General features: G+C 42.0%; 2 protein-coding genes across 2 annotated transcripts in view; both read left to right on the forward strand.

The window, feature by feature from the left end:
* C1H9orf40 (chromosome 1 C9orf40 homolog) lies at positions 1 to 7,693 on the forward strand. Its single transcript, XM_048332389.1, has 2 exons — positions 1 to 636; positions 6,494 to 7,693. Exons 1-2 carry the CDS (start codon positions 238 to 240, stop codon positions 6,650 to 6,652), a joined length of 558 nt encoding a protein of 185 aa, XP_048188346.1. The 5' UTR covers positions 1 to 237; the 3' UTR covers positions 6,653 to 7,693.
* Positions 7,694 to 9,991: 2,298 nt separating this feature from the next.
* Trpm6 (transient receptor potential cation channel subfamily M member 6) overlaps positions 9,992 to 26,805 on the forward strand; it is a 154,230-nt gene continuing 137,416 nt past the window's right edge. The window contains exon 1 of the mRNA XM_048332354.1: positions 9,992 to 10,716. Coding sequence (XP_048188311.1) covers positions 10,708 to 10,716 — 9 coding nt within the window. The 5' untranslated portion in view covers positions 9,992 to 10,707. The remainder of the gene's footprint in view (positions 10,717 to 26,805) is intronic.

Raw genomic sequence — 26,805 nt, forward strand, 5'->3', positions numbered from 1 at the left:
CCTCGCCTGGCCGGCGCGAGTGTGCGCGCGCACACTCGTGCGCAGGTTCGAATCTCCGCAGCTTCGCGGTTGCCGCCTAACGTCCGGGCCGCACCTCCTGCTCAGACCAAGGCGGCTCGCGTGGGTTGCGCTGGGCCGCCCCGCCCCTCTGCCTGGCCCAGGCCCGCCCGCTGCCCCCGGACCCCCCTAGCCCGCGCGCGCTCCGCCCCACCGCTACTTCCCCGAGCCTCTGGGCCCATGGCCAAGCGGCGTGCCGCCGAGCCGCTGACGTTCCACGTGCCCTGGAAGCGGCTCCTGCTCTGCGACTTCCCCGAGGAGCCGCCACCCTGGGTCCCGCCGTCGGGGGCCGCGCCTCCGGGGCTGTCCCGAAAGCGCAAGATTGACCCCGGGGCCATGGCAGAGCCGGCGGCCTCGCCCAGCAAGCGCCGCGACGGCGGGGAGAGCAGCGCCCGGGGCGGCCAGGAGCGACCGGACCGCGGCCTTGGGACGGGCGAGCCGTCGCAGTCCCCGCTGCCTGGACGCTCTCGGGGCCTGGGGGAGGAGCTCCCGGACGCTCGGCCCCCGAGAGGCGGCGGCGACGACGAGGCGGGGCACGCAGGGGCCCCGCGGGGGGACTGGGGGGCCGCACCGCGCCAGGTAGGGGCAGTCTGGGCGCTCGGGGGCTGGGGATGGCAGGGAGGCAGGACTCGCCTTCACCCAGGGCAGGAGCAGATTCCCCCAAACGGCACAGAGCTGGGGTCCCTGCTTCGGAAATGGCATCGTGGGGGGTTGTGGGGGGCATCGGAAAGCGCACCTGAGAAGTGATTGGTAGAAAGCGCTAGAATGGATTGGCTCCAGAGCACTTAGATCTTCGGATTTGGTGGGACGGGGCCCCCGGGGGCTGCAACAACCAGGCAGTTGCGACCGGCTGTGACTTGAGGACCCACATGTCCAGCCTCGGCAGCAGACCTCAAGGAAGGGTGATCCACGCTTTTCTTTGCCCGCGAAGTTGCCAGTATTTCCTGACAACTTAACCCACGTGGTAGCCTAGCCATCAATTACTTGGTCCTACTGTACCAGTCCTGAGGAAGCGCTTTTGGGCCCGGGGGCGGGGGGCGGGGGTCTCACCTTTCTTTGGGCAAGGGGTGCGGTTGCTTTTTGAAGTCATTAAATTAAATACAATCCTCTGGAAAAAGATGGGTGTTGGAAATTAACCTTGCCCCCCCACCACCTAAGGTAAAGCGTGTATGAGAATCACTTAGGATTTCATGTTTTTTTCCCTGGCTTCATCTGCTCTGTGATTGTCCTAAACTCTACAAATGTCATCAGTCCCAATTGACATGTGCTGTAAACAAAACAAACTAGGTTGACATCTGAAAAACAAGAGATATGAGATGTGTTGATTTCATCTTGGTAGAACTAGAACTTTTTAAAGTTGTGGGGCTGGGAATATGGCCTAGTGGCAAGAGTGCTTGCCTCCTATACATGAGGCCCAGGGTTCGATTCCTCAGCACCACATATACAGAAAATGGCCAGAAGTGGCGCTGTGGCTCAAGTGGCAGAGTGCTGGCCTTGAGCAAAAAAGAAGCCAGGGACAGTGTTCAGGCCCTGAGTTGATGGCCCAGGACTGGCCAAAAAAAAAAAAAAACAACCAAAAAACAACAAAAAAAAACAATAAAGTTGTGGGCTTTGGAGGCTGGGAATATGGCCTAGTGGTAGAGTGCTTGCCTGGTATACATGAAGCCCTGGGTTCGATTCTCCAGCACCACATATATAGAAAATGTCCAGAAGTGGTGCTGTGGCTCAAGTGGCAAAGTGATAGCCTTGAACAAAAAGAAGCCAGGGACAGTGCTCAGGCTCTGAGCTCAAGGCCCAGGACTGGCAAAAAGAAAAAAAAAAGATTAAGTTGTGGGCTTTTTCTTTCCTTTTGCCAGTACTGAGAGGATGTGTACTCAGGGTCTCCAGCTATTGCTGGGCTGGCATTTTTCCACATGAGCTATACCTCCACTTCCAAAAAATTTGTAGTACACATTGTGTATGTTTGGCCAGCTTGGGCTAGACGTGAAAATAAAGCTGCTTTTTTTTTTGCAGTAGTTCTGAGATAATTTACCAGGGTGGGTGGAGTGGAAGAACTAGGTACAGTGGTGTAAATTCACCTGTCTCAGACACTGGAGAACAATTTTCACCAACATTTTTCTATTGTCTTAAGTGTCTCATATTAAAATTTAGTGAGGGAAAAATGATGTCAGAAGCCAGTGGCTCACCTGTAATCCTAGCTACTTAAGAGGCTGATATCTGAGGATTGTGATTCAAAGCCAGCTCAGGCAGGAAACTCCATGAAACTTTTTTTTTTTTTTTTTTTTACTATTTTTTTTTTTTTTTTTTGGCCAGTCCTGGGCCTTGAACTCAGGGCCTGAGCACTGTCCCTGGCTTCTTCCCGCTCAAGGCTAGCACTCTGCCACTTGAGCCACAGCGCCGCTTCTGGCCATTTTCTGTATATGTGGTGCTGGGGAATTGAACCCAGGGCCTCGTGTATCCGAGGCAGGCACTCTTGCCACTAGGCCATATCCCCAGCCCCTCCATGAAACTCTTATTCCCAATTAGTCAGCAAAAAGCTAGAATTGGAGCTGTGGCTCAAGTTGGTAGAGCACTACTCTTGAGCAAAAAAAAAAAATCTCAGAGATACTGCCCAGGCCCTTAGTTCAAGCCCCAGGACCAAGATTCCTTTATGAGAAAAGTGGAGCAACATAATGAGAATATTATTGTTAGAAAAGATTTTTTTTCTTCTTGTGGTTGTGAAACACTATCTCCAATTGATAAGCCTAGATTTCAGGGGTCCCCAAAGACCACCAAGGAGCTGATTCCGATGGAAGTACACAAGAGTCTTTATTGCAAGCTCGAGCCTAGACTCACAACTTTCACCGGATGCAGCGGATCTGGATTGAGAGCCTGGCCCTTTTATCTAGCAGGGTTTTTATAGGGTTGTCAGGGGCGTTTCATGCATCATAGTATCATACAGCAAATTACATTGTGCCACGGGAAAATAATTAAAACAATTAAATAATTAAAACAATTTTAAAAACTGTTTGGTGCAACTGGTAGGGGGTACATGTCTGGAAAAGGTGGTTGGCTGTCTCATGGGGGGCGGTCACTTAAGCTCGATGGTCGGGGCTCTCATGACATACATGTCATCATGCAGGGCTATCTAGCCCATATCTTGCCTGAAGAAGCAGCTAGTCCTTGAGGCCTTCTCCACCACCTGCTGATTAGCTGAAGCTGGGGAGTTTACCGCAAAAGGGGTTTGAGATATGTTTCCTAGAGTCTAAGTTCTTGGCATTTTCTTAGAATAGCTGCTAGGGAATAACATTGTTAATAGTTGGCTGTGGCTGAGAGGGACTGATTTTAACTCCTTAAGTGTGGGGAAGTAAAACAGTTTTGTTCAAGCTCAATTATTTAGGCAGGGCCATAGGTGCATTGTTTTTGGGGTTTTTTTGGGCCAGTCCTGGGGCTTGGACTCGACCTGAGCACTGTCCCTGGCTTCTTTTTGCTCAAGGCTAGCACTCTGCCACTTGAGCCACAGCGCCACTTCTGGCCATTTTCTGTATATGTGGTGCTGGGGAATTGAACCTAGGGCCTCATGTATAGGAGGCAAGCACTCTTGTCACTAGGCCATATCTCCAGCCCATAGGTGCATTTTGAATAATGACTCAAAGTGTCCTAGCTCCACTGACTTCTGGCTACCTAAATTATTTAGATTGTATTGATATTTTGTCTAGGCCCTACACAATCACTAAAACGACCATATCTAGGTGAAATTGCAAATATTTCTATTCCCAGAGTTCTTGCAATTTAGAAAATATAAGCCTTGTGTAGACGTTTTCTTCTTCTGATTGCTCTTAGAAATTCAAAACTAACCCATTACCAGGCACATGTGGCTCAGGCCTCTTAAGATACTATCTACTCAGGATGCTGACACCTAAAGATTGCAGTTTGAAACCCACCCAGATAGGTAGGAAAGTTTGTGTCATTTAACCACCAACAAGCCAGAAGTGGAGCTCTGCCTCAAGAGGCCTTGAACAAAAAGTTCAGGGACAGAGCTAAGGACTGGAGTTTCAATCTCCAGTACCAGCGCACATACACACAACACACACACACACTCCTACCTAACTTAGGGCTTGGAAGTATGGACCACTTGGCAGGATCTAGCCAATGAGCAGAAGTGTCGGGTACCAAGTTTGAGACCTGGTCTCAGACAGGAAAACAAAACAAAAAAACACCCTAATCTATTGGATATGGAGATAGGTGCTGCATAGTTTGAAATCTTCCTCTTCGGACCATTTTTGGCCCCACACTCATAGGCTTGCCTTTCCTAGCAGAACACATGACATATATGTACAATTTTTGTGCAGAACTAGTGAGGAGGCAGTACAGATCCAGAAAATAGGAAATGAAGACTTGTAAATTGCCACCTTACCTGCTTAGAATCTGCCAGATGCAGCTGTGTCTTTCCTCACCCGTCACTTTGTCAAGATGCTTTGGGACATGCATTACTTGCTGTTAGGCGACCGCAGGGTAGAAGTTTGATTCTGGAGGTGCTTCTTCATCAAGACTAGTCTCTTGTCTTCGCAGAAACATAGGAGCACTCAAGTTCCTCCTTTTGATAGGTCTGGTCCTAAGAGAAGGATATATACTCTGCAGCTTCATACACTGTGATCATGTGGCCATTTAGTGCTAAAATGCTCCTAGTTTGAAGGTCATATTTTGAAAACCTACTAAGATAATTAACTTTTTGAAGTATTGACCACATATTGAAAAAGCTACTTGGCTATCCTGTGACAAGATATTAAAAATAATTTTACTGGGCTGGGGATATGGCCTAGTGGCAAGAGTGCCTGCCTCGGATACACGAGGCCCTAGGTTCGATTCCCCAGCACCACATATACAGAAAACCGCCAGAAGTGGTGCTGTGGCTCAAGTGGCAGAGTGCTAGCCTTGAGCGGGAAGAAGCCAGGGACAGTGCTCAGGCCCTGAGTCCAAGGCCCAGGACTGGCAAAAAAAAAAAAAAATTTTACTTGTTTCTTTGTACTAGTGCTAGAATGTTTGTGTGTGTTTGTGTGTATATGCCCTCCACTATATTTCTGTTGAGCACTGTTGATATAGCAAGGATAAAGTTAAGGTAAGAATACAACATAGGAAAATATAAATTTATGTTGCTCTGGCCAAGGTATCAGTGCTAAACTTTCCAACTTTGCACTGTATATCCAGGGGATACTTGAAAATTTAGTGTCAACTTGAATTTCATTACTTGAATTTTTTTAAGCATCCAGTGTAAGTTGCTGAGTTTTTTTTTGTTTTGTTTTGTTTTTGGCCAGTCCTGGGCTTTGGACTCGGGCCTGAGCACTGTCCCTGGCTTCCTTTTTGCTCAAGGCTAGCACTCTGCCACTTGAGCCACAGCGCCACTTCTGGCCGTTTTCTGTATATGTGGTGCTGGGGAATCGAACCCAGGGCCTCATGTATACGAGGCAAGCTCTCTTGCCACTAGGCCATATCCCCAGCCCCAGTTGCTGAATTTTTAAGAGACCAGCACTCAATTAAGTTGCTGAATGTTATACTGATTTAATAGTTAGACATGTCTTACTTAGTACCAAGGGAAAACTTTAATACTAAACTGGAAAAAGGCCAAAAGTAAGTTATAAAAGTGTGTATCTTGCTGGGTGCCGGTCACTCACACCTGTAATCCTAGCTACTCAGAAGACTGAGGTCTGAGGATTGAGGTTTAAAGCCAGTCTGGAGGAAAGTCCATGAGAGTCTTAGCTCCAGTTAACCACCAGAAATCTGGAAGTGGCACTGTGGCTCAAGTGGTAGAGCTCTAGCCTTGAACTGAAGAGTTCAGGGACAGTGCCCAGGCCCAGAGTTCAAGCCCTATGATGGACCTCTCTCCACCCCCCCCCCCCCCAAAAAAAAGAATCTTTTGTGTGTGTCTATCAGTCCTGGGGCTTATACTCATGGCCTGGACACTGTGCTTGAGCTTTTGTTTTTGCTGAAGGCTAGTGCTCTAAAACTTAAGCACATCTTCCAGCATTTTTTTTCTTTTTTGGTACTTTAATTGGAGATAAGAGACTCATATGTCACAGACTTGTCTGCCTGGGCTGGCTTCAAACTGCAGTCCTCAGATCTTAGCCTCCTGCATAATTAGTCTTAAAGATATGAGCCACTGGTACCCAACTAAAAATGGTGTATATTTAAAAAAATCTTACTTTCCTCATTGACAGTTCTAAGATCATTCTCATTTTCCTTGGGTGAAAAGTTAGAAAATTCTGAAAAGAGATACCCTTGGAAGAAATTCTTTTAGACTGTTAGCAAACACTGTTATAAATCCATAACTATTAAACTATACAGATTTCACTACATGAAATGCTTTGATTAAGCAAATTTTTAAAAACCTGTATTTATTTAAAGCTGCTGAAATAAATTGGAGCCACTAATGTGTTTTTCTCTCTCTTTCACCCTAAAGCACAATGAAGAATTTTGGCAGTATAATACATTCCAGTACTGGCGGAATCCTCTACCCCCTATTGACCTGGCAGACATTGCAGATGTCAGTGAAGACAGCCTCACAGTAGCAGCACTTCAGGGCAAGAGTGAAGTGGTTGAGATCGACATGGAGTCCTGACCAAGGAGCCAAAGGATCTCAGGGAATTCATGTGTTCCAAAGTTTTGGAACAGTTAACCTTCTATACTTGACATGATAGTGTCTTTAAACTTGAAAAGGGAGGAAAAGTGTTTTTGAAGATAAATGCCTATAGTTACTACTGAACCTCCCAGTAGGGATTTGTCAAGGCTACAAGTTATATTTGAAGTATTTTGTGTATGTGTTGTTAAAGAAAATAAATTTTGCTTAGGTTCTGAGTTTGAAGGTAAAACTGATCTTATGAAAGGGAATTGCAGCGGTTTTAGAAATTGGTGGAAATCATCCAACTCTTCTTCCTGTGTGCACCAAAAAGTTATATTTGTGGTACATGCAATGAATATCATTTTATAACTGATATCAATAAAATCCTTTCTTGTATATCTTACTGACTCTTAGTTGAACAAATAGGTGAAAGAACATTTGTGCAAACTTAAACTGTGGGAGAGTCTGAATGCTCATATTGTTTTTGAAGAATTTTGTACATGTACATTAGTGAAAATTTCAGTTTGCTTGATGCTTAAATCACTTGTAATATTTGATGTTTGTAAAACTACTGGCAATGGAAAATGGATAAAGATCAGTAAGTTACCGACTGCCCCCCTCCTCTTTCTAAAAAGGAAAACGTTTGTCAGTAAGATCAGTTTCTTGATTTGAGTTACTTCCAGGGCATGATTTTTTTTTTTTTATTACTTCAGACCTATAGTTCTCAACACTAACAGCACTTTAGAAAACTTTGTCTGATCCCTTTCCAGTGAGATACTATTCAGAGGTGAGCTTTAGAGTTTTTTTAAAGCACTGGCTTTCATTTCTTGCATTTCTCTAAATGTGCAGGCAGAGTTGAGAAACCACTAGTTTGGTGGTAGGTTTTCCTGTTTAGAGGAGATAACTAATTTGTGCTAAGGTAGGGCCTGCTTATTTGCTTTGTTATTTTGCTACATTGGATACTTTATGGTAACTAAGTTATTGTGTTGCTACTACTATTTTATTGTTGCAAAATAAAGTAAGCAATTTTGTGTTGGAGTTCAGTGACTATCAATGATTAAGTTAACTTTTACACTGCATCAGAATGGTTGACTTTGTTACTTAGTATCTTGTCTCTACTTGTATAATCTTTGTTGTTGATGACATTAAATCCAAACTTGAGAAAAGATACTAAACTCAATGAAAGGAAGAAGCAGTATTTCATATGTTAGCACCAAATTCAAGTATGGTCTGGCGTTGGTAAGAATAGAACCAGAGGCACAGAAGCACAGTGTATAGCACTGTGGTGGTCAGACATGGCTCACTTCCTACCTGTGTAATACAAAGCAAGTTGTCTCGTCACCAAGCCTCACATGTCTCATCTCAAATGAGAAATAATAAATAGTAGCTACCTCGGAGCGACTATCTTTCAAACCATGTTTTAAGTAGAACATAATTCTGTTCAACTCTCTTAACTCTTACGTATAGATTCAAAGTTTGGTGAGGTGTTTTATGTTGTTTGGTTGGGATTTGGGGGGTTTTGATTTTTTTTGGTGCAGTTCCTGGGGCTAGACCTCAGGCCCTAGGCCCCGTCCCTGAGCTTTTGTGCTCAAAATTAGTGCTCTACTACTTTGAGCCACAGTTCCATTTCTGGCTTTTTGGTAGTTCTTTGGAGATAGGCATCTCACAGACTTTCTTGCCCAGGCTAGCTTTAAACCAAGATCCTCCAATCTCAGCCTCTTGAGTAACTAGGATTATTGATATAAGCCACCAACACCTGGTTGGTTTTTGTTTTTTCTTTTTCTTTTTTTGTTCTGACCCTAAGCCTTTAATTCAGGGCCTGGGTCCTGTACCTGAGCTGCTTTTGCTCAAGGTTAGTGCTCCACCATTTGAGCTACAGCTTTACTTCTGACACTGTAATTTCTTGCTCTGGCTTGCTTTGAATCTCAGTCATTTGATCTCAGCCTCCTAAGTAGCTAGGATTACAGGCATGAGCCACTGGTGCCTGGAGGAATTGAAATTGACGAGATAAAATGGTAACTTATTTCACTCTTCTGTTTGACCTCTGTTCCTAATGCTCAGAACAGTGCCTGGCACATTGTGGGTAATCAACACTATTAGTAAGAGAGCATTCTTACTTAGCAGTGCAGAGGTAATGCCAGGATGTAAACTGCAGTTAGGCATGCCTGTTTTCCCAGAAATAAAACACTTTGGTTTTGGTTTGTTTTTGTTTTTAGACAGGATATTGCAGTGCAGCCCAGATTAGTCTAGAACTCATTATGTACCCTGGGCTGATGTTGAACTTGTAGCCTTCCTGCCTCACCCTCTTAATTGCTGGATTTGCAGGGGTACAGTGTGATGCCTGGCTTGTTGCCGAGAATCAGATAGTAAAGCACTGGAAGTAAATGCTTCTTGATGGATAGTAGAACCAACTGTGGGATTCTGAGTAGCATTGAAATACAAAGTACCTTATAAGGTATTGATGGAGAAGAAATTAAAACCACCTGGTACACAAACACATAAATCGTGAGGGAGAGGAAAACAAGAAATATATTAATCCACTAAGAGTAATTCTAAAAAGAAATTTCTGAAGGGAATGGGATAGAGAATAAACTTTCATATATTTAACTCTGGGCTGTTTTTCTTTTTTAATGGTTTTATTGATTCTTTGTTCTTTTTTAACATTATAAAGGTGATGTACAGAGGAGTTACCATTTCATAAGTCAGGTAATGAGTATGTTTCTTTTTTGACAATGTTACTTCTTTCTTCATTCTCCCAGTTTTCCCCTCCTGTCCCTGCCCACAAGTTGTATAGTTCATTTTCAACATAGTTTCTAATGAGTACCACTGCTGCATTTGTTCACCCTTTGTTTTCATTGATTTTTTGATTCACATCTACGGAGCTCTTACAAAGTCTCCAGGTCCTGTTCACTGTAGATTCTACTGCCTAAGTAAATCTCTATTTCACTTACTGAGGTAAGTGTATTTCCTTCTTCTAGAAGAAGTATTTATGAAGGGGACTGAAAATGTAGTAATTCATATTCATAACCAATCAGATAAAGAAAAAACATAATTATTTTGATGACTGCAGTGCTTTCAAGTTATATGTTATGATGAATTCAGTCTCCATATTTCCATGCCTCCAGTAAGAAATGAGAGATCAAAAAGCACTTTATTTTTTTTTGGGGGGGGTGGGAGCTTGAACTGTCTCACACTTGATCCACAGCTTCACTTCACTTCTGGTGGGTTTGTTGTTGTTGTTATTGTTGTAGGTTTTTTTTTTTGTGGTTAATTAGAGATGAGAATCTTATGGAGCTTCCTGCCTGGGCTAACTTTGAACCTTGATTCTCAGATCTCAGCCTCCAGAGTAGCTAGGATTATAGGCATGAGCCACCGGTGCCCTGTTTAAAAGACACTGTTGTTTTAGACATGAGCTTAGCTGGGAAGACAAACAGGACTACAGGTACATAGAGTTCCTGTTAATGTTACTTATAAACTTGGGAATTTTAATAAAAGATCAAAGTGATCATACATCTTTTAATGTGGGGCATAAGAATGAAAAAAAAAAGTATAACCTTCAGAACAAAAAATTTACTAAACATGACCACTAATGAGGTTTGTAGAGACATGATTATTTGGAATAACCTAGCACCTACATTAAGTTGGGTTCACTAGTCGGACTCATTAGAGCAACGAATTTACAACTCACTTGCCCAGAGCTTCCCGCTTCTCTCAATCCAGGCTTCTGCTGCCAGGAAATTCTAACATGTGACAACAGGGGTGTTAATCATTTTCCCAGGGGGCAAGCTTAGTCACAAGTTTCTTCTAAAAGTGAAATCACTTCCCTTAGGTTTAAATAGAGTTAAAACTTTTTTCCCCTCCATGAACATTACAGTTTCTCTCTACAGTTTCCTTCTAATTTAACTATCTGGAAATTTGTTGGGCAATTCTTTTTATAGCATTCTTTCCATGAGTGACTCCCACAAGCGGGGGTTTATCTGATTGTGTGGTGTATGGAGGCTTCTAGATAAATCTCAATGTCCAAAGACTAAGTCAAGTTTATTCTGGCTGTAGTGATGAAGAGGGTGAGTGATATTTTTGTTGTTATTAAGGCTCATTTTCTCTTATCCAAGATTTTATACAGCGCAAGGACTCAAGGAGTAATCATGTTATGTGGTATAGAGATAATGCGTCAAAACGGAGAAATCAAAATACACAATAAGCCAAATCGCTTTAGTTCTTTGGGGTGTGTGTGTCTCATTTTCATTAATGAAATAGCTTGTGTACTTAGTTGAAGGATTATTGCAATGTCCTTTGCAGTGCTGTAATAAGGTCAATAAATAAACTGGAGATGGCTTCAAATGGACCCAGTAGACTGAGGCAGGGAGAGGTGACTGCCAAAAATAAGCACAGGATTGTTGCTATAAGTTATCATGTCAGGGTTTAGATACCTGGTCACTCAACAACCAATGTCAAACACAAAGGCACTGGTTATCACATTCTCTTTTGTCATCCATAAGATAAATATATTCAAATATGAATAAGTAACATGTGCAAGAAGTTCATCAACTTTAGCTCTATGAAGAGGTAGCAGAAGGTCTCTGATGCTGAAAGGAGGCAGTGGGGAGATGTAAGGAGTGGACTACCTGACTTCACTGAGGCCAGATTCCTGGTCTACAGCAGTGATTTCTGAATGTTTTAGAGAGAATTCCAATGCCCATGCTACTCTGTATAACACCTGCAGTGGTAGGACCCAGATTCCAGCACCAGTAGGCTCCTAGATAAATCAGGTTTGTGCCAACTTTGAGAAGCAATTGCCAAAAGAGTTATCAAAGGACTTGTAATTGTATTGTGTGTGTGTGTGTGTGTGTGTGTGTGTGTGTGTGTGTGTGTGTTCTGGTACCAAAGCTTGAATGCAGGGTCTTGCAACTCATTTCTCTTGTTCATGGCTGGCACTCTTCCACTTGAGCCATACCTTCAGCCCAGCATTTTGCTGGTTAATTGGAGATGGAATCTCACAGACTTTCCTGCCTGGGATGGCTTCTTTCCTCTAGATCTCAGACTTTTCAGTAGCTAGGATTACAAGTGAGAGCCACTGGTGCCCAACTTCAGTGTGAGGTCTGATATAAAAACAAAACAAACTATTCCTGACACAAACCTCCAGAAGTTTCCTCCTCTAGGATCAAACCAAGATGCCATGGAGAAGCCATGAAGTCCTCTATATTGTGGTGGTTTTTTTGTTGTTGTTGTTTTGTTTTTTGTTTTTACAGATTCAGTCTCAGTCTCTTAGGCCTTATGCTCCTGGATTGTGCTTCTTTCTACCTAGGGCTGTAAAAAGATGCAGTTCCTTTGTTGGCTGTCCATTCCTCTCTGGATCTGAATTACTCATGATGTAATCTTTTGCAGGTCCATTGCAATTACAGCCTTTCTGGCCGGTGTTTTCCCACCCCCTCTGATCCTTTCCTGTACCATTGTGCAGATTCCATCAGCCATGACCATGTTCTTCTTCCCTTTACATTCTGACCCAATGCTCCCTTAGAATTTGTGAGCTGTTTCGTGGGCTAATGCTTTGTACCTGCCATCACATTGTGCATTCCAGGATACAGGGATCATACGGATTTTACCTCATCTCCTTAATACTTTATGTACACTTAGTATTTGAGGACACTGAAGTACTTCTTGAATAAAGAAATGACTGAGTCCACTGAACACAAAGCTATGAGCTTGCAATAAAAGAGGAAATGAGAAGATAGACAACAATGAGAATATGCTAATAGGACAGGATAGATAATAGTAGAGTTTGTATTTGCGTGTGAGTGCACACAGGTGTGTACATGTACCAGCCCTGGGGTTTGAATGCAAGCCTAAGGCCTCAAGCTTTTGCTTGGCTTTTTCATTCAAGGCCAGCACTCTACCACTTGAGCCACACCTCCACTTTGAGCTCTTTGCTGGTTAATTGGAGATAAGAGTCTCAATGACTTTTATGCCTAGGCTGGCTTTGAACTGCAATCCTCAGCCTCCTGAGTAGCTAGTATTACAGGTGTAAGCCATCAGTGTCCAGATTAGGTTGATTATTTCTAATTACCACAATATAAATGCCCAATAGGTGATTTTATATTTTACTTATTTACACTTCCAGTAACCACACTAATATTTCCTCTAGTTCTCTGTACAACCATCTGTGCTGGGCAACTTACATTGTTCTTTCATGTTCTAGACTGAATTTTTTTTGGATGTCTACTCAAGAAGGGCAATCCTAGAACACAAAGTGTATGTTATTTTACCTAAACAGAGCAATATTTCTCTGATTAATGGCTGCAATAGTTTATAAATGCTTTTCTTCTATGCTACACCCCCGACTAATGCACAGAAGACTTAGGACAGTAATATAACAGTAATATAACTCTTATCAACAGTTATTATCACCCAGGTTCCTAATCTTTGATGGTCTGAGTTAAAATTCATGTTTTCATTATTGTTTTTAATTGGTGTTTTCTGTTTACCAAGAACTTTGAAAAACAATTTTTTTTTATTTTTTTGCCACCCCTGAGCCTTGAACTCAGCACCTAGATGCTACCTGTGTGCTTTTGCTCAAGGCCTGCTTGATACCACTTGAGCCACAGCTCCACTTCCAGATTCTTTTGGTAGTTTATTGGAAGTAAGATTCTCACAGACTAAACTGCCTGGGCTGGCTTTGAACTGTGATCCTCAGATCTCAGTCTCCCTAGTAGGCATGATGCCCCAGCATCTCGCTTGAAAAATCTTAATATTCCTTTCATTTTTTTCTAAATGAATTCTTGCCTTTTTTTCTTGTTAATTTACAATTAACTTCCTGAAATATATCTCAAAGGGAGAAAATTAATGTGTGTCACACATTGTCTTATTCCAAGTACCTCTCCATTATTATTAGATATTACTTCTGACTTTGAGAAGCTGATAGTGGACATATAATTTGGGGGCTTCTCAAATCTCTACTTGTGTCTGAGAAGGGAAAAACAACAACACATAATACAAGAAAACTTAGTAAATATCTATCTTCTGGGATGACAATTGGGGAGATTGGAAGTCACTGTTCCTAGCAACACCACCAAAAAGAAAAGAAAAAAGCTGACCAAAGCCCAAGTCTCCAACTCCAGGAAGAACTGCCATTAGCTACATCTAAACTGAGAAGCAATGGGAGAAAATAATGAAAAAGATAGAACAGTGTATCCAATAATGACAGAATATTTGCATAATAAGTAATGGGAAAACCAGAAAGCAAAGAGAGAAAGAGTTTGGAAGAAAATTGAGAAGCATTGATGTTTATGATTTCTGAAAATGAATCACATGCCTCATTTTAAAAGCATAAATTGGGGCTGGGAATATGGCCTAGTGGCAAGAGTGCTTGATTCATATACATGAAGCCCTGGGTTCGATTCCCCAGCACCACATATATAAAATGGCCAGAAGTGGCGCTGTGGCTCAAGTGGCAGAGTGCTAGCCTTGAGCAAAGAGAAGCCAGGGACAGTGCTCAGGCCCTGAGTCCAAGGCCCAGGACTGGCAAAAAAAAAAAAAAAAAAAAAAAAAAGAAAAAAAAAGCATAAATTGTACAATTGCAATAGGATGTACTTCCCTGACTCATTTCACTAAATATATTTTCTCTGGGTCACATACAAATCTATTTCTTTAAAAAAAATTGTTATCTTTAAGTAGCTATACAAAGGAGGTGCTATATAACAAAGCACTTTATGAATACAATGCATCCTGGTCAGTGTCACCCCCTTCGGCCCACCCCTTCCCTTACTTTTCCAAATTTTGTGGTATATACAATGAGGGTTTTTTTTGTTTTGTTTTGTTTTTTTTTTTACCAGTCCTGGGGCTTAAACTCAGGCCTGGGCACTGTCCCTGGCTTCCTTTTGCTCTACCACTTGAGCCACAGTGCCACTTCCAGCTTTTTCTGTTTATGAGGTGCTGAGGGATTGAACCCAGGGCTTCATGCATGCTAGGCAAGCACTTTACCACTAAGCCACATTCCCAGGCCCATACAATGAGTTCTTGAGTGCATTCTCCCCACTTTCCCCTTTCATTCATCTACCCATCTCTTCTTGGCCCCACCTCCCTCTTGCAAATGAATATTTTATAGACTATTCTGTATCACATAGGGCCAAATTGGAATTTTAAAACTTAAATCAGTCCTTAATTCTAAGCTGCATCTCAATTCTTTATGCTGTAAATAGTAATTGAAATAAGCAAATACTGGTTTAACAATATTCTTTATTTTGTGAGTAGATTTCTGAAAATCTGATTTCTGTCATATTTATTTTCAAGGTACATATTCCCCATAAAGTATAACTAATCTGTCTCTTTCCCATTCCAGTTTTCAGCTAAAAAATATTTGCTTGCTTTTTTATTCTTGAACAAAATTCCATTCTGGAGTTAGCTAAGTGCTTTTTCAGCATTTCTGTCCATGAACTCCTGGAGATACTTTATGACAAATACTGAAACAACAACTAGTGACTAACCTTTGTGCTTGTTGGTTGATGAAAGCTTCATCCTGGTAATCCCTTGGATTAAAGAGGCTTCCACAGCCTTTAAACTATAATCTTGGGCTAGTAAATGTTTCTTGGGCAGCAAATTCTATTATATTTGAAAAACAAATCCAACTTAGTCAAGTGATTTAACTACTTTTTGTGTCTCTTAATGTTTTTCACTTTTTCAGTCACATGAGTAGTATTTGTTGAGCACCTACCATGGCTTTAGGAGGACTTAGTGTCCGAGAGTGCAAAGGAAAGAATGCAAGGACATGGGATTTAGAGTCTTGAAAGACAGGTGTGTGTGTATGTGTGCATGTGCACGCAGACACTGGAACTGAGGCCTGGGTACTGTCTCAGCTTTTTTTTGGCTCAAGGCTGGTGCTCTCTTATGTAAGCCATAGCCCCACTTCTGTTTTGGGGGTAAATTGGAGGAGATAGGTGTCTCCATGGACATTCTTGCTGGGGCTGGCTTCAAACCTCTATCCTCAGATCTCAACCTCTTAAGTAGCTAGGATTACAGGTATGAACCACTTGCCCTTGGCTGAAACTGAAGATATTTATGTATTGGACACAACTAGTAAGCAGTGTTACTGTGTTTGAGTCATGATGTTTACAAAACATATATTTATGCACTCTACATCAATGCACACACATGTTAAGAGATATAGCATAGAGAGCAGGCAAGGTGAGGGACAACACTTAGTTGCCAAAGGCAGGAAGTCAAAACAACAGGGATGTGATATGATCCCAGGTATCAAGCAAAACTAGTGCAGAAAGTTCTAGATCTGGCTTTTTGAAATAAGTATAGACTCAAAAGAACTAGCAAAAATTGTACAAAGGGAAAGCCAGTATATCTTTCAGCTTTCTCGGTTATACAGCTATAATGCAGTATGAAAAATAGCAAGTCATCTGGGCTCATACTGTAATCCTAGCTACTCAGGAGGCTGAGATATGAGGATCATTGTTCAAAGCTAGCTGGGGCAAGAAAGTCTATGAGACTCTTGTTTCCAACTAACCACCAAAAACCTGAAAGTAGTGCTGTGGCTTATGTGGTAGAGCACTAGCCATGAGCAAAAAAGGCTCAAAAATATTTCCCAGGTCCTGAGTTCAAGCCCCAGGACTGGCATGCACATGTACAGATACACACACACTCAACATTTGGAAAGTGGACAGAGCTTCAGATGTCACCAGTTTTACATACAGGATCTTGTGTGGAGTTGGATTTTTTTGTTTTGTTTGTTTGGTTGTTTTGTGGTTCTGATTCTAGGGCTTGAACTCAGGGCCTGAGCACTTTCCTTGGGCTTTTTTGGTTTTGTTTTGTTTCTTGCCAGTCCTGGAGGTTGAACTCAGGGCCTGAGCACTGTCCCTGGCTTCTTTTTGCTCACGACTAGCATTCTACCACTTGAGCCATGGTGCCACTTCTGGCTTTTTCTATATATGTGGTGCTGAGGAATCAAACCCAAGGCTTCATGTATATGAGGCGAGCACTTTACCACTAGGCCATATTCCCAGCACTTCCTTGGGCTTTTTTTCTCAAGGCTAGTGCTCTACCACCTAAGCCATAGCTCCATTTGGGATTTTTTGGTAGTTAATTGGAGTTTAGAGTCTCATGGACTTCCTTGCCCAGGCTAGCTTCCCATTGTGATCCTTAGATCTCAGTCTTCTGAATAGCTAGGGTTACAGACCTGTATTGTCAGCGGCAAGCTTGTGTGGAGCTGTTTTGATCAATGAGTTCACCAGACATGGAAGAGGAAATGAGGAAAGTGGAGACAAGCAGAGCACAGAGAGAAGCTACTTAGAAGAACTATCTTCTTTCTTGGTTCTTCAGACCCATAGGCATTGCACACAATCCTGTGCAAACTGACTAGGTTGTTTACTTTTTTACATGCAGTCACAAATATTACACAGTGACTTCTCTTCTTTGATTTCAGTGATCTAAACATTTAAAATCACCCTCCTAGAAAGAATCTTTTTTTTTTTTTTTTTTTTTTTTTTTTTTTTTTTTTTTGGCCAGTCCTGGGCCTTGGACTCAGGGCCTGAGCACTGTCCCTGGCTTCCTTTTGCTCAAGGCTAGCACTCTGCCACTTGAGCCACAGCGCCGCTTCTGGCCGTTTTCTGCATATGTGGTGCTGGGGAATCGAACCTAGGGCCTCGTGTATCCGAGGCAGGCACTCTTGCCACTAGGCTATATCCCCAGCCCCTAGAAAGAATCTTGATGTTTCTGGTGACTAACTTTTGTTCTTCTCTATTGAGCTGGTTCATGTAATAAACTGGAATTAGAGGCTTTGGCAAGTTTTAGCTTGGAATTCAGAATGGGTTTTCCAGAATAGGAAGAATAAGAACTCACTTAAAAGGTTCCCTGGTCTCTCTCCAGATTTATGTAGCTCCTAAAGAAAATAATTTCTATGAATAGCAGTATTTATGCTTGTGTGTATGTGCATGTGTGCATGCAGGTTCTGAGACTTGAACTCAGAGCCTCTTACTCTCTCTTGACTTATTGCTCAAGGTTTATGCTCTGCCTCTGGAGCCACACCTCCAAATCAAGCTTCCTGGTGGTTAGAGATAAAAAGTCTCTTGACTTTTTCTGCCCAAGCTGGATTTGAACCTCCATTCTTAGGTCTCAGCCTTTTGAGTAGCTAGGATTAAAGTCATGAACCACCAGCACTTGCCAATATTTACGATTTCTGTACATAGTGATGTGTTGGGGTTGACAAGAAAAGGGATTTTGGAAGTTAGAAAAAGAAGGATTTCAAGGCACTGTCTATCTTAATAGAAGTCTATTAGATAGCAATTTCAATAGGTAGCATTTAACCACTATTAATTGCCACTATACACAGTAAGTGGTGTTAAAATAAAAACACCAGTGTGTTGATATTAAATCCCACAAAATAAAAACTTAGGCATGTGTGATGGTTTACCCCTGTAATTCCAGCTGCTCAGATGTCAAAGAGAGGAAGATAGAGCATTTGAGGGCAGCTCAGGCAAAGTTGGAAACACCATGTCATACGTACATACATACATACATACATACATACATACATACATACATATATACATGCAAAAAGTCTGGGAGGCATAGCTCAGGGTATACAGAATCTAATTAGCAAACATTAGGCCCAGTATTCAGTCCATAGTACTGAAAAAAGAAAGGAAATTTTTTCTAATTTAGAGATTTACCCACTTAACTATCTATTTGAAGATCACAACGAAAGTGTAAGACAAGATGTTGATGAGGAGACCTGAGTAAAACAAATACTGAAGAAAAGTTTAATAAAGAAATAAGATATTATGACTAGGAGAACTGCCATGATTATTCTGAAAGGTGGATTGCCATTGAATCATTTCTTTCTATCATCTCTCTGGCCTCCTTCCCTCTCTTTTCATTCTTCCTTCTCCTTGTCTCCTTGTTGCCTTCTGATTCCTCCATTTCTCTCAACTAGAATGTATTGCTATTTATGTATTTATCTATTCCTTTATGGGGTTCCTGGGGCATGTGCTAAGGACTTGGGCACTATTCCTGAGCTGCTTTTGTTTAAGACTAGTGCTCTATCATTTGAGCCAGAGCTCTACTACAGGTTTGTTTGTTTTTTTTTGGGGGGGGGGGGAGAATAATTTATAGCAAATAAGAATCTCCTGGACTTTCCTGCCAGACCTAATTTCAAATCAGGTCCCTCAGATCTCAGCCTTCTGAACACCCAGGAAGTGAATTGCTTTTGTTATTAAAAAAAAAAAAACAGCTAGATAACGGTGGGGTGGCTCATGCCTGTAATTCTAGCTACTCAAGAGGCTGAAATCTGAGAATTGTGGTTCAAAACCAGCCCAAGCAGGAAAGTCTCTGATACTCTTCACTTAACCTCAAAAAGCAGGAAGTGGAGCTGTGGCTCAAGTGGTAGGTAGAGCATTATCCATGAGCACAAAAGTTCAGGGACAGCACTCAAGCTACGAGTCCAAGTTCCAGGACTGCTCCCCCTCCTCGCCCCCACCAAATCAGAGTGCTTCTGGAACGAGGGGGCTATTTTGCAATGCTTAGAAGCATCCTGAATATTGTCTATTCTTTCCCTCTCCCCCCTCCCTCCCTCCCTCCCTCCCTTCTTTCCTTTCTTCCTTTTGTCCTTCTTCCTTAATTTTGAAGGGTATATAGACCAGGTTGGCCTGGGACTTGTGAACTTTCTACCTCAGCTTCTCATACTGAAATTAGAAACATGCACTACCACTCCCAGCTCTAATTTCTTTAATTATGAAATTAAAGATGTTTTTCTTTGTCCCTTCTATACAGTAATTTTGTGATTGACACAATATGAAATATCATTAATTCTAAGTTTTGTGGAAGAATGGTCTTAAGCCAAAGTATTTATAATGACAAAATAAATTATACCTAAAAATGATCACTTAGCTGGGTGCCTGTGGATCACACCTGTAATTCAAGTCACTTAGGAGGCTGAGATCTGAGGATTGCGGTTTGAAACTAGCCTGGGCAGGAAAGTCCATGACACTCTTGTCTTCAATTAAGCACCAAGGGAGCTGGAAGTGGAGCCGTGTCTCAAGTGATAGACTGCAAGACTTAAGCCAAAAAGCTCAGAGACAGCATCCTGGTCCTGAGTTCAAATTAAGAATTTCGAATCCTAATATCCCCCTTCAGGAGCACCACCCTCCAGTCCTAACGTCCTCCCAGTAGGCCTTGCCTCTTAAAGGTTTCACCACCTCCCAGTAGTGCCACAGGGTGGCAACCTTCCTTTAGCATATGGGCCTCTGGGGAACATATAAGTTCCAAAGTACAGCATGCTGTTGCTCGTTATTTATCTTAATCAGCAGTTACAGCACATGAATTCCCTTAGTGAGGAAATAATTAGCATCAATTGTGCTTGATTAAATAGCTATAGCTAAAATAAAACTATCCCAACTAAAATAACCATCCTAACTCTCATGGCTAAGAAACCCCAAGCTCTTCCATGTAATTCATGACTTACGAAGCATAAGCAATAGCATTCATGTTAAACTTTTGCCCCAGAAGGTTGAGAAAAATGAGTCCATTACATGTTTTATTAATAAGGATGAATAATGGGAGAGAGAATTTGGGAGAGGGCAAGGGAAGGGGTGACATTGCCCCAAAAGAAATGTACTCTTTATTTGACTTATGTAACTGTAAACCCTGTATATATCACCTTTATAATAAGAATATATATTTTTTAAATCAGGAAGAATAATGACCAGAAAAAGTACACTATTGTATTTCAGCTCTTTTTTTTTTCTTTTGGCCAGTCCCGGGCCTTGAACTCAGGGCCTGAGCACTATCCCTGGCTTCTTTTTGCTCAAGGTTAGTGCTCTGCCACTTGAGCCACAGCACCACTTCTGCCATTTTCTATATATGTGGTGCTGAGGAATTGAACCTAGGGCTTCATGTATAAGAGGCAAGCACTCTTGCCACTAGGCCATATTCCCAGCCCGATTTCAGCTCTTTCTATGCTTAATTTTAAGGTTAATCATGTTTTAGTGAATTACCAACAGCTACAACAGGTATTCTTACACATATATTGTGATATTTTAAATTTTATTTACTTTACTTTTTTTTCTTTTGCCAGTCCTGGGGCTTGAACTCAGGGCCTGAGCACTGACTCTGTCTTCTTTTTGCTCAGGGCTAGCACTCTACCACTTGAGCCACAGTGCCACTTCTGTTTTTTTCTGTATATATGGTGCTGAGGAATCGAACCCAGGGCTTCATGCATGCGAGGCAAGCACTCTACCACTAGGCCACATTCCCTACCTATTATGTCACTTATTTTTATTATAATTTTTATTGGCATCTGTTGGCTATACAGGGAGGTCTCATGCATGCATACAATGCCCACTGATCAACTTCTTCTCCCATCACTCTCCTACACCCCAAGGTGGTAATTTTGAAGTTATAGGGCTAGAACTGGGATAAAAAGCATTTTGCTTTTAATCTAAACCAAATTGCTAAAACGCCTTTGGAAATAATATAGTGTCCTTTTCGACTTCACAGTTTTTGAGGGCTTCTGTTTGTCACCTTTCCAACTATGATTGTGTGTGTGTGTGTATGTGAATATTAAGAGTTGAACCTAGGGTCTTGCACATGCTAAACAATTACTCTACCTTGAGCTACATGCCTACTCCTCAAATAGGAGTATTTTAATCTTTGCTTATATGACAGAAAAAGTAATCTATTTTCATAGCAAATAGAGACACAATTTTGAAGGCTACTTCTAGAGAAGTGTTGAATATATGTTTTTCAGCCAGCAGAAGAAAATATAGTGCTTCCTTTTAAAAGAAATTTGATTTACATCACTTTAAGCAATGAAAGCATGAAATTCCCATACAGCACTTTGGGTTTGAAAAGGAAGGCCAGAAAGTAGACAATTACACAGAAATGAGTGAAAGATTCCTGCCTTAGTCCCCCATGTCAAGCAGGACAACAGGTGCACGTGAACAGGCTTGACCACATGCCTGTCTGCAGGAGGCAGGTTATCCCAATCTGGGCCTGGCCAAGGATCCTACCCTTGGTTCCCATGGGACAATAACCCCTCAAACCAGGTGGAACATTCCACTGTGGGCCTTGTCAAGGTCATCGCCCTGGGCCCCCAATTGACCATAGCCCACTTTCTATTTTCTTCTTCCTTGTTAAACTCTATGTAAGCCAATCTCCAATTTTAGTCCTTGACACAACTTCCAATCCTGAGGGAAGGTCTGTGCCCCTGGCTGTTCCTTAGTAAACAGTCCTTGCCTGTTGAGGATCCAGTCCAGCCTATTTTTTTTTTTCTATTCTCCTCCATTTTCCTAACAATGAGCATAGTTTTCTCTGATTTCTATTTTTTCTTTTAATTGTTGTTATAATGGTGATAGAGGGGTTACACTTTTTAATTTTTTGAAGGATTCTGTTTTATTTTGTTTTTTTATTGCAAGTCCTGGGGCATGGACTCAGGGCCTGAGCACTGTTCCTGGCTTCTTTTGCTCAAGGATAGTATTCTACCTCTTGAACCACAGCTCCACTTCCAGCTTTTTTCTATATATGTGGTGCTGAGGAATCGAACCCAGGGCTTCGTGTATACGAGGCGAGCACTTTACCACTAGGCCATATTCCCAGCCCTGGGTGGGGGGGGGTTACACTTTTGTAAGTCAGGTAAAGAGTACATTTCATTTTGGGCAATGTCACTCTTTCCCTCACTCCTTCCCAGGTTTTCCCTCCTCACCCACAAGTTGTGTACTTCATTTTCAACATACTGACTAGGGAGTGCTACCTATGCATTTATTCAATCTTTATCCTCCATTTCTGTGTTCTTTGATATTTTTACTAATGCATACATTTACATTTCTCACACTTGTGCAAAGCCCTGTAGGTTTATCACAATCTCCACTACACTTTTCAAATGTCATACATTTATTTGGTTGTTGGTATGCTTTTCTTTTGGTGCTAGTAGTGGGGCTTGAACTCAGGTCCTGGGCAAAGTCCTTTAGTTTTTGCAGTTAAGGCTGGCCCTCTACCACTTGAGTCTCATCTTCACTACTGCTTTTAGCTGGTTAGTTCGAGATGAGAGTTTCATAGACTTTCCTGCCCAGTCTGGCTTGGAACTATAATCCTCAGACTTCAGCCTCTTGAGCATCTAGGATTATAGGTGTGAGCCACTGGTGCCCAGTGCAATTATGCTTCTGTAAAGATGTCAGTGGTGACTCAAAGTGAGAACATGAGCTTGCCATGAGAACAATCCTGGTTGCTGCTGCTTCTTGGTGCTAAGAAACAGAACTATTTCTTTTTCTTTCTTCTTTTTTTTTTTTTTTGGCCAGTCCTGGGCCTTGGACTCAGGGCCTGAGCACTGTCCCTGGCTTCCTTTTTGCTCAAGGCTAGCACTCTGCCACTTGAGCCACAGCGCCGCTTCTGGCCGTTTTCTGCATATGTGGTGCTGAGGAATCAAACCTAGGGCCTCGTGTATTCGAGGCAGGCACTCTTGCCACTAGGCTATATCCCCAGCCCTCTTTTTCTTTCATCTATCTCCTCCTTGGTCACAAAAGGCTGGGAAATATGACTAGCAAAATCCTCTAATAACTCTCCTGCCCCATTCAAATAAAGGAAATTAAACCAAAATTGAATCTCAATCCATGCTAGACACAAGTTTCTCCCAGTGTAGAATGTGTCAAATAGAAATTACCCTTTAAGATGGGTGCTTGTGGCTCATGCCCGTAACCCTAGCTACTCAAGAGATGGAGATTTGAGGTTCGTGGTTTGAAGCCAGACAGACTAGAAAAGTTCATGAGACTCTTATCTCCAATAAACTACTCAGAGAAATCTGGAAGTGGCTCTGTGGTTCAAGTGGCAGAGAACTAGCCTTGAGCACAAAGAGGCTTAGGGACAGCAGCCAGGCCAACTTCAAGCCCTAGGATCAGAAAAAAAATCAGGGTTGACATTTGGGGGTTGGAGGCATGACTCAGGTAGTAGGGTGCTTGCCAATGAGCACCAAGTGTTTGAGTCCTGGACTAAGACAAAAAACGAAACAAAACAATGATCACCTAAAACTGCCACACCCTTCCTTCCTAGCTGAACTATCAGCCGTATTGTTCCCATTTTAAAAACTATCAATATTTGGAGCAAGAGCTAATGAACATGTTAGATGGGGAATCAACAATTATGAGGCGGCCAGACTGGGAAGGAAAGCCCACGAGACATTTAACCTCCAACTAACCATCAAAATCAAACATAAAGATGTGGCTCAAGTGATAAAAGGCTCACTTTGGACAAAAAAGCTCAGGAACAGTGCCTAGATCCTGAGTTCAAGACCCAATATTGGCATGTGTGCATGCACATGCATGCATACACACGCATGCAAATTATTATGATTATTTTATGTCTCAAAAGATGGCTTGAAAATTTAAAAATCAAAGTGAAAAGAGAGATAAAGCAAAGGAGAAAAAATGTAAGAGAAAAGAATGAGAGCCGGGTGCTTCTGGCTCACACCTATAATCCTAGCTACTCAGGAGGCTGAGATCTGAGAATTGCTGTCCAAAGCCATACTGGGTAGGAGAAATCCATTAGACTCTTTATCTCCAATTAACCACCAAGAAGCCAGAAATGGTGCTGTGGCTCAAGTGCCACAGACAGTGTCCAGGCCCCAAGTTCAAGCCCCAGGGTAGGCAGAAAAGGGGGGGAAAAAAAAGGAGACAGGAAGACAGTGACAACTGGGACAGAGAGGGAAATAAAATAATCAAAGGTGATGAGTATTACCTATGGTCCCCAGGAACCATCTCCCTTTTGATTATTCATTCTCCTACAAAACTGGGCTCTTTGAAGGCTGGACAATGACTCATTTATCTTTGTTTCCCTCGTGCCTAGTATGATGCCTGGTTAGGGAATGTTTGCTGGCCTGAATTAGACCACATTAACCTACTAATGAGCATTCTTAATGCATATTCATAATTATTCCTGAGCCTAGATATATTTGTGGTCAGATGACTTACATAGATGATGATGATGATGGTGATGATGTGTATGTGTGTCTGTGTGTCTGTGCGTGCTGGTATTCAGGGTCTTACACTCTCACTTGGCTTTTTTTCCTCAAGGCTCATGTTCTACCACTTGAACTATAACTCTACTGCTGGCTTTTTGGTGGTTAGTTGGAGATAAGAGTCTCTGGTTCTTTCCAGAGTGGGCTGGCTTCAAACTGTGATTCTCATATCTCAGCCTCCAGAGTAGTTAAGATTAAAGCTGTGATGCTTCATTTATGTTTTATTAAATTCTTAGATATAAATTGGGACTTATTCAGTCAATTCATTTAATAAAGCCATTAGTTTATTGTACCATAGATGATTTTAGAGTGATGGAATTTGTCTTTGAGATTTTTATTTTTATTTAAATGTTCATGTTAGCATTGCAAATATTAAAAAAAAGTGTGAGCCACCAGGGCCTGGCTATAGCTGACCATTTTAATTGCTTCAGGTGCCTATATAGAAGAACTTGATTCCTGGACTCCACCCAAGTAAACTTTCTTCAAGAATTCTGCATGGGGCCTGGAAATCTGCAATTAAAGCAGGAACATTAGAGAAAATCCCTTGACAACACCCTACTTAACCTCATAGGGTTCTAACCTTCTACCCTTCTACCATAATCAGGTGAGGTACCTTTTCCTCCATTGCTACAGAGAGGGACTTGGGGCATCTATACTCTCTAGCCTGTCCCCTGTGGGCCAACTCTTTAGTGACAAAAGGAGCCCCAGGAAATAAAGATCCTGGTTTTTGAAACTTGTTGAACTTAAAGGCTTTGGTGACTAGCATTATAATCTGATATGCATCATCTGACTCACTCCAGAAAGAAAGGGCTTGCCATTCTGGGAACACCAATGGATCTCTGCAAGATAGATTTAATGACAGGATCCTCCAGTTTCTTGGGGACTGAGCTTTTTGAATAAAAATCATCTTCCTGATCTAACACTGATTCTCTGGACTTCATTGGCTATAGGTGAAGTCAGCAGCCAGACTGGGTGGTTAGAACTTTCTATAATTCCTCTCATGTATTCAGATACAGATTGAACCAAAGATAGCTTGCAACCAAGCCTGTCAGGATGCCTTAAGCAGCTGGGTGCTGGTGGCTCATGCCTGTAATCCTAGCTACTTAGGAGGCTGAAATCTGAGGATCATAGTTCAAAGCCAGCCCTAGAAGGAAAGTGTGAGACCAATTGACCACTGAAAAACTGGAAGTGCAGCTATAGAAACAAGTGGTAGAGTGCTAGCACAAAACAGCTCACGGACAGCACCCAGGTCCTGAGTTCAAGCCACAAGACTGACAAAGAAAAGAAAAGAAAAGGAAAAGATGCCTTAAGCATTAAGAATTGCCTTGCTATTTTAGGTTATACTTGTCTTGATTTGAAAAGAATATACATCCATATGAGAAATTACCAACGAGATTGAATTGGAAGATGGTAATCAGAGTCACTGAGATCCTTTAGCATGTTGGGTTCTAAATGTCTTCTTGATGTAAGGCCCCCCCCTGGGAAGGCTTCAGATTTCTGGAAGCTTGTTGCCCCTACAAGCTATAAGAGATGTATGAAGGGTACAAATCAAGAGACAGTAACTAGGTATCTGGTGGCTCATGTCTGTTATCCTTGCAACTCAGGAGACTGAGATTTTAGTTGAAGGCCAGCCTGACCAGAACAACCACCAGGAAGCAAACTAACCACCAGCAAAATAACCACCAGGAAGCTGGAAGTGGAGGAATGGCTCAAGTGCTACAACTCTAGCATTGAGTGGAAGAGCTGAGGGAATATACTAGACCTTGAGTTCAAGCCCTAGTACCAGCACAAGGAAATAAGAAAAAAGGGATACTTACTTGCCTTAGAAGAGCTTCTGTGCCTGCTAAATGTTCATAGGTTAACTCTTTGATGAGTTAGTGTATTAACAGAAAACCAACCAAATACCAATACAAGTAGGTAATATTCTAACATTCCGATAAAGAAATGCTTATTAAAACCACATTGAGGAATTGAGGAACAGACCATATTGATCTTGTTTGCAAATGTGATCTCATCAGGCATTAATTCAAGCCCGATGTCACAATACAGTGTCCCTACTTTTAACTCAATAGGCTGAGATGGCTGAGTAGTATTGCTAATGATTGTAATAATGTAAGCATCACCTTGTCTTTGTACTTGTATTGCCTCTCAC

Source organism: Perognathus longimembris, chromosome 1, assembly GCF_023159225.1.
Source record: "Perognathus longimembris pacificus isolate PPM17 chromosome 1, ASM2315922v1, whole genome shotgun sequence".
NCBI lineage: Eukaryota > Metazoa > Chordata > Mammalia > Rodentia > Heteromyidae > Perognathus > Perognathus longimembris.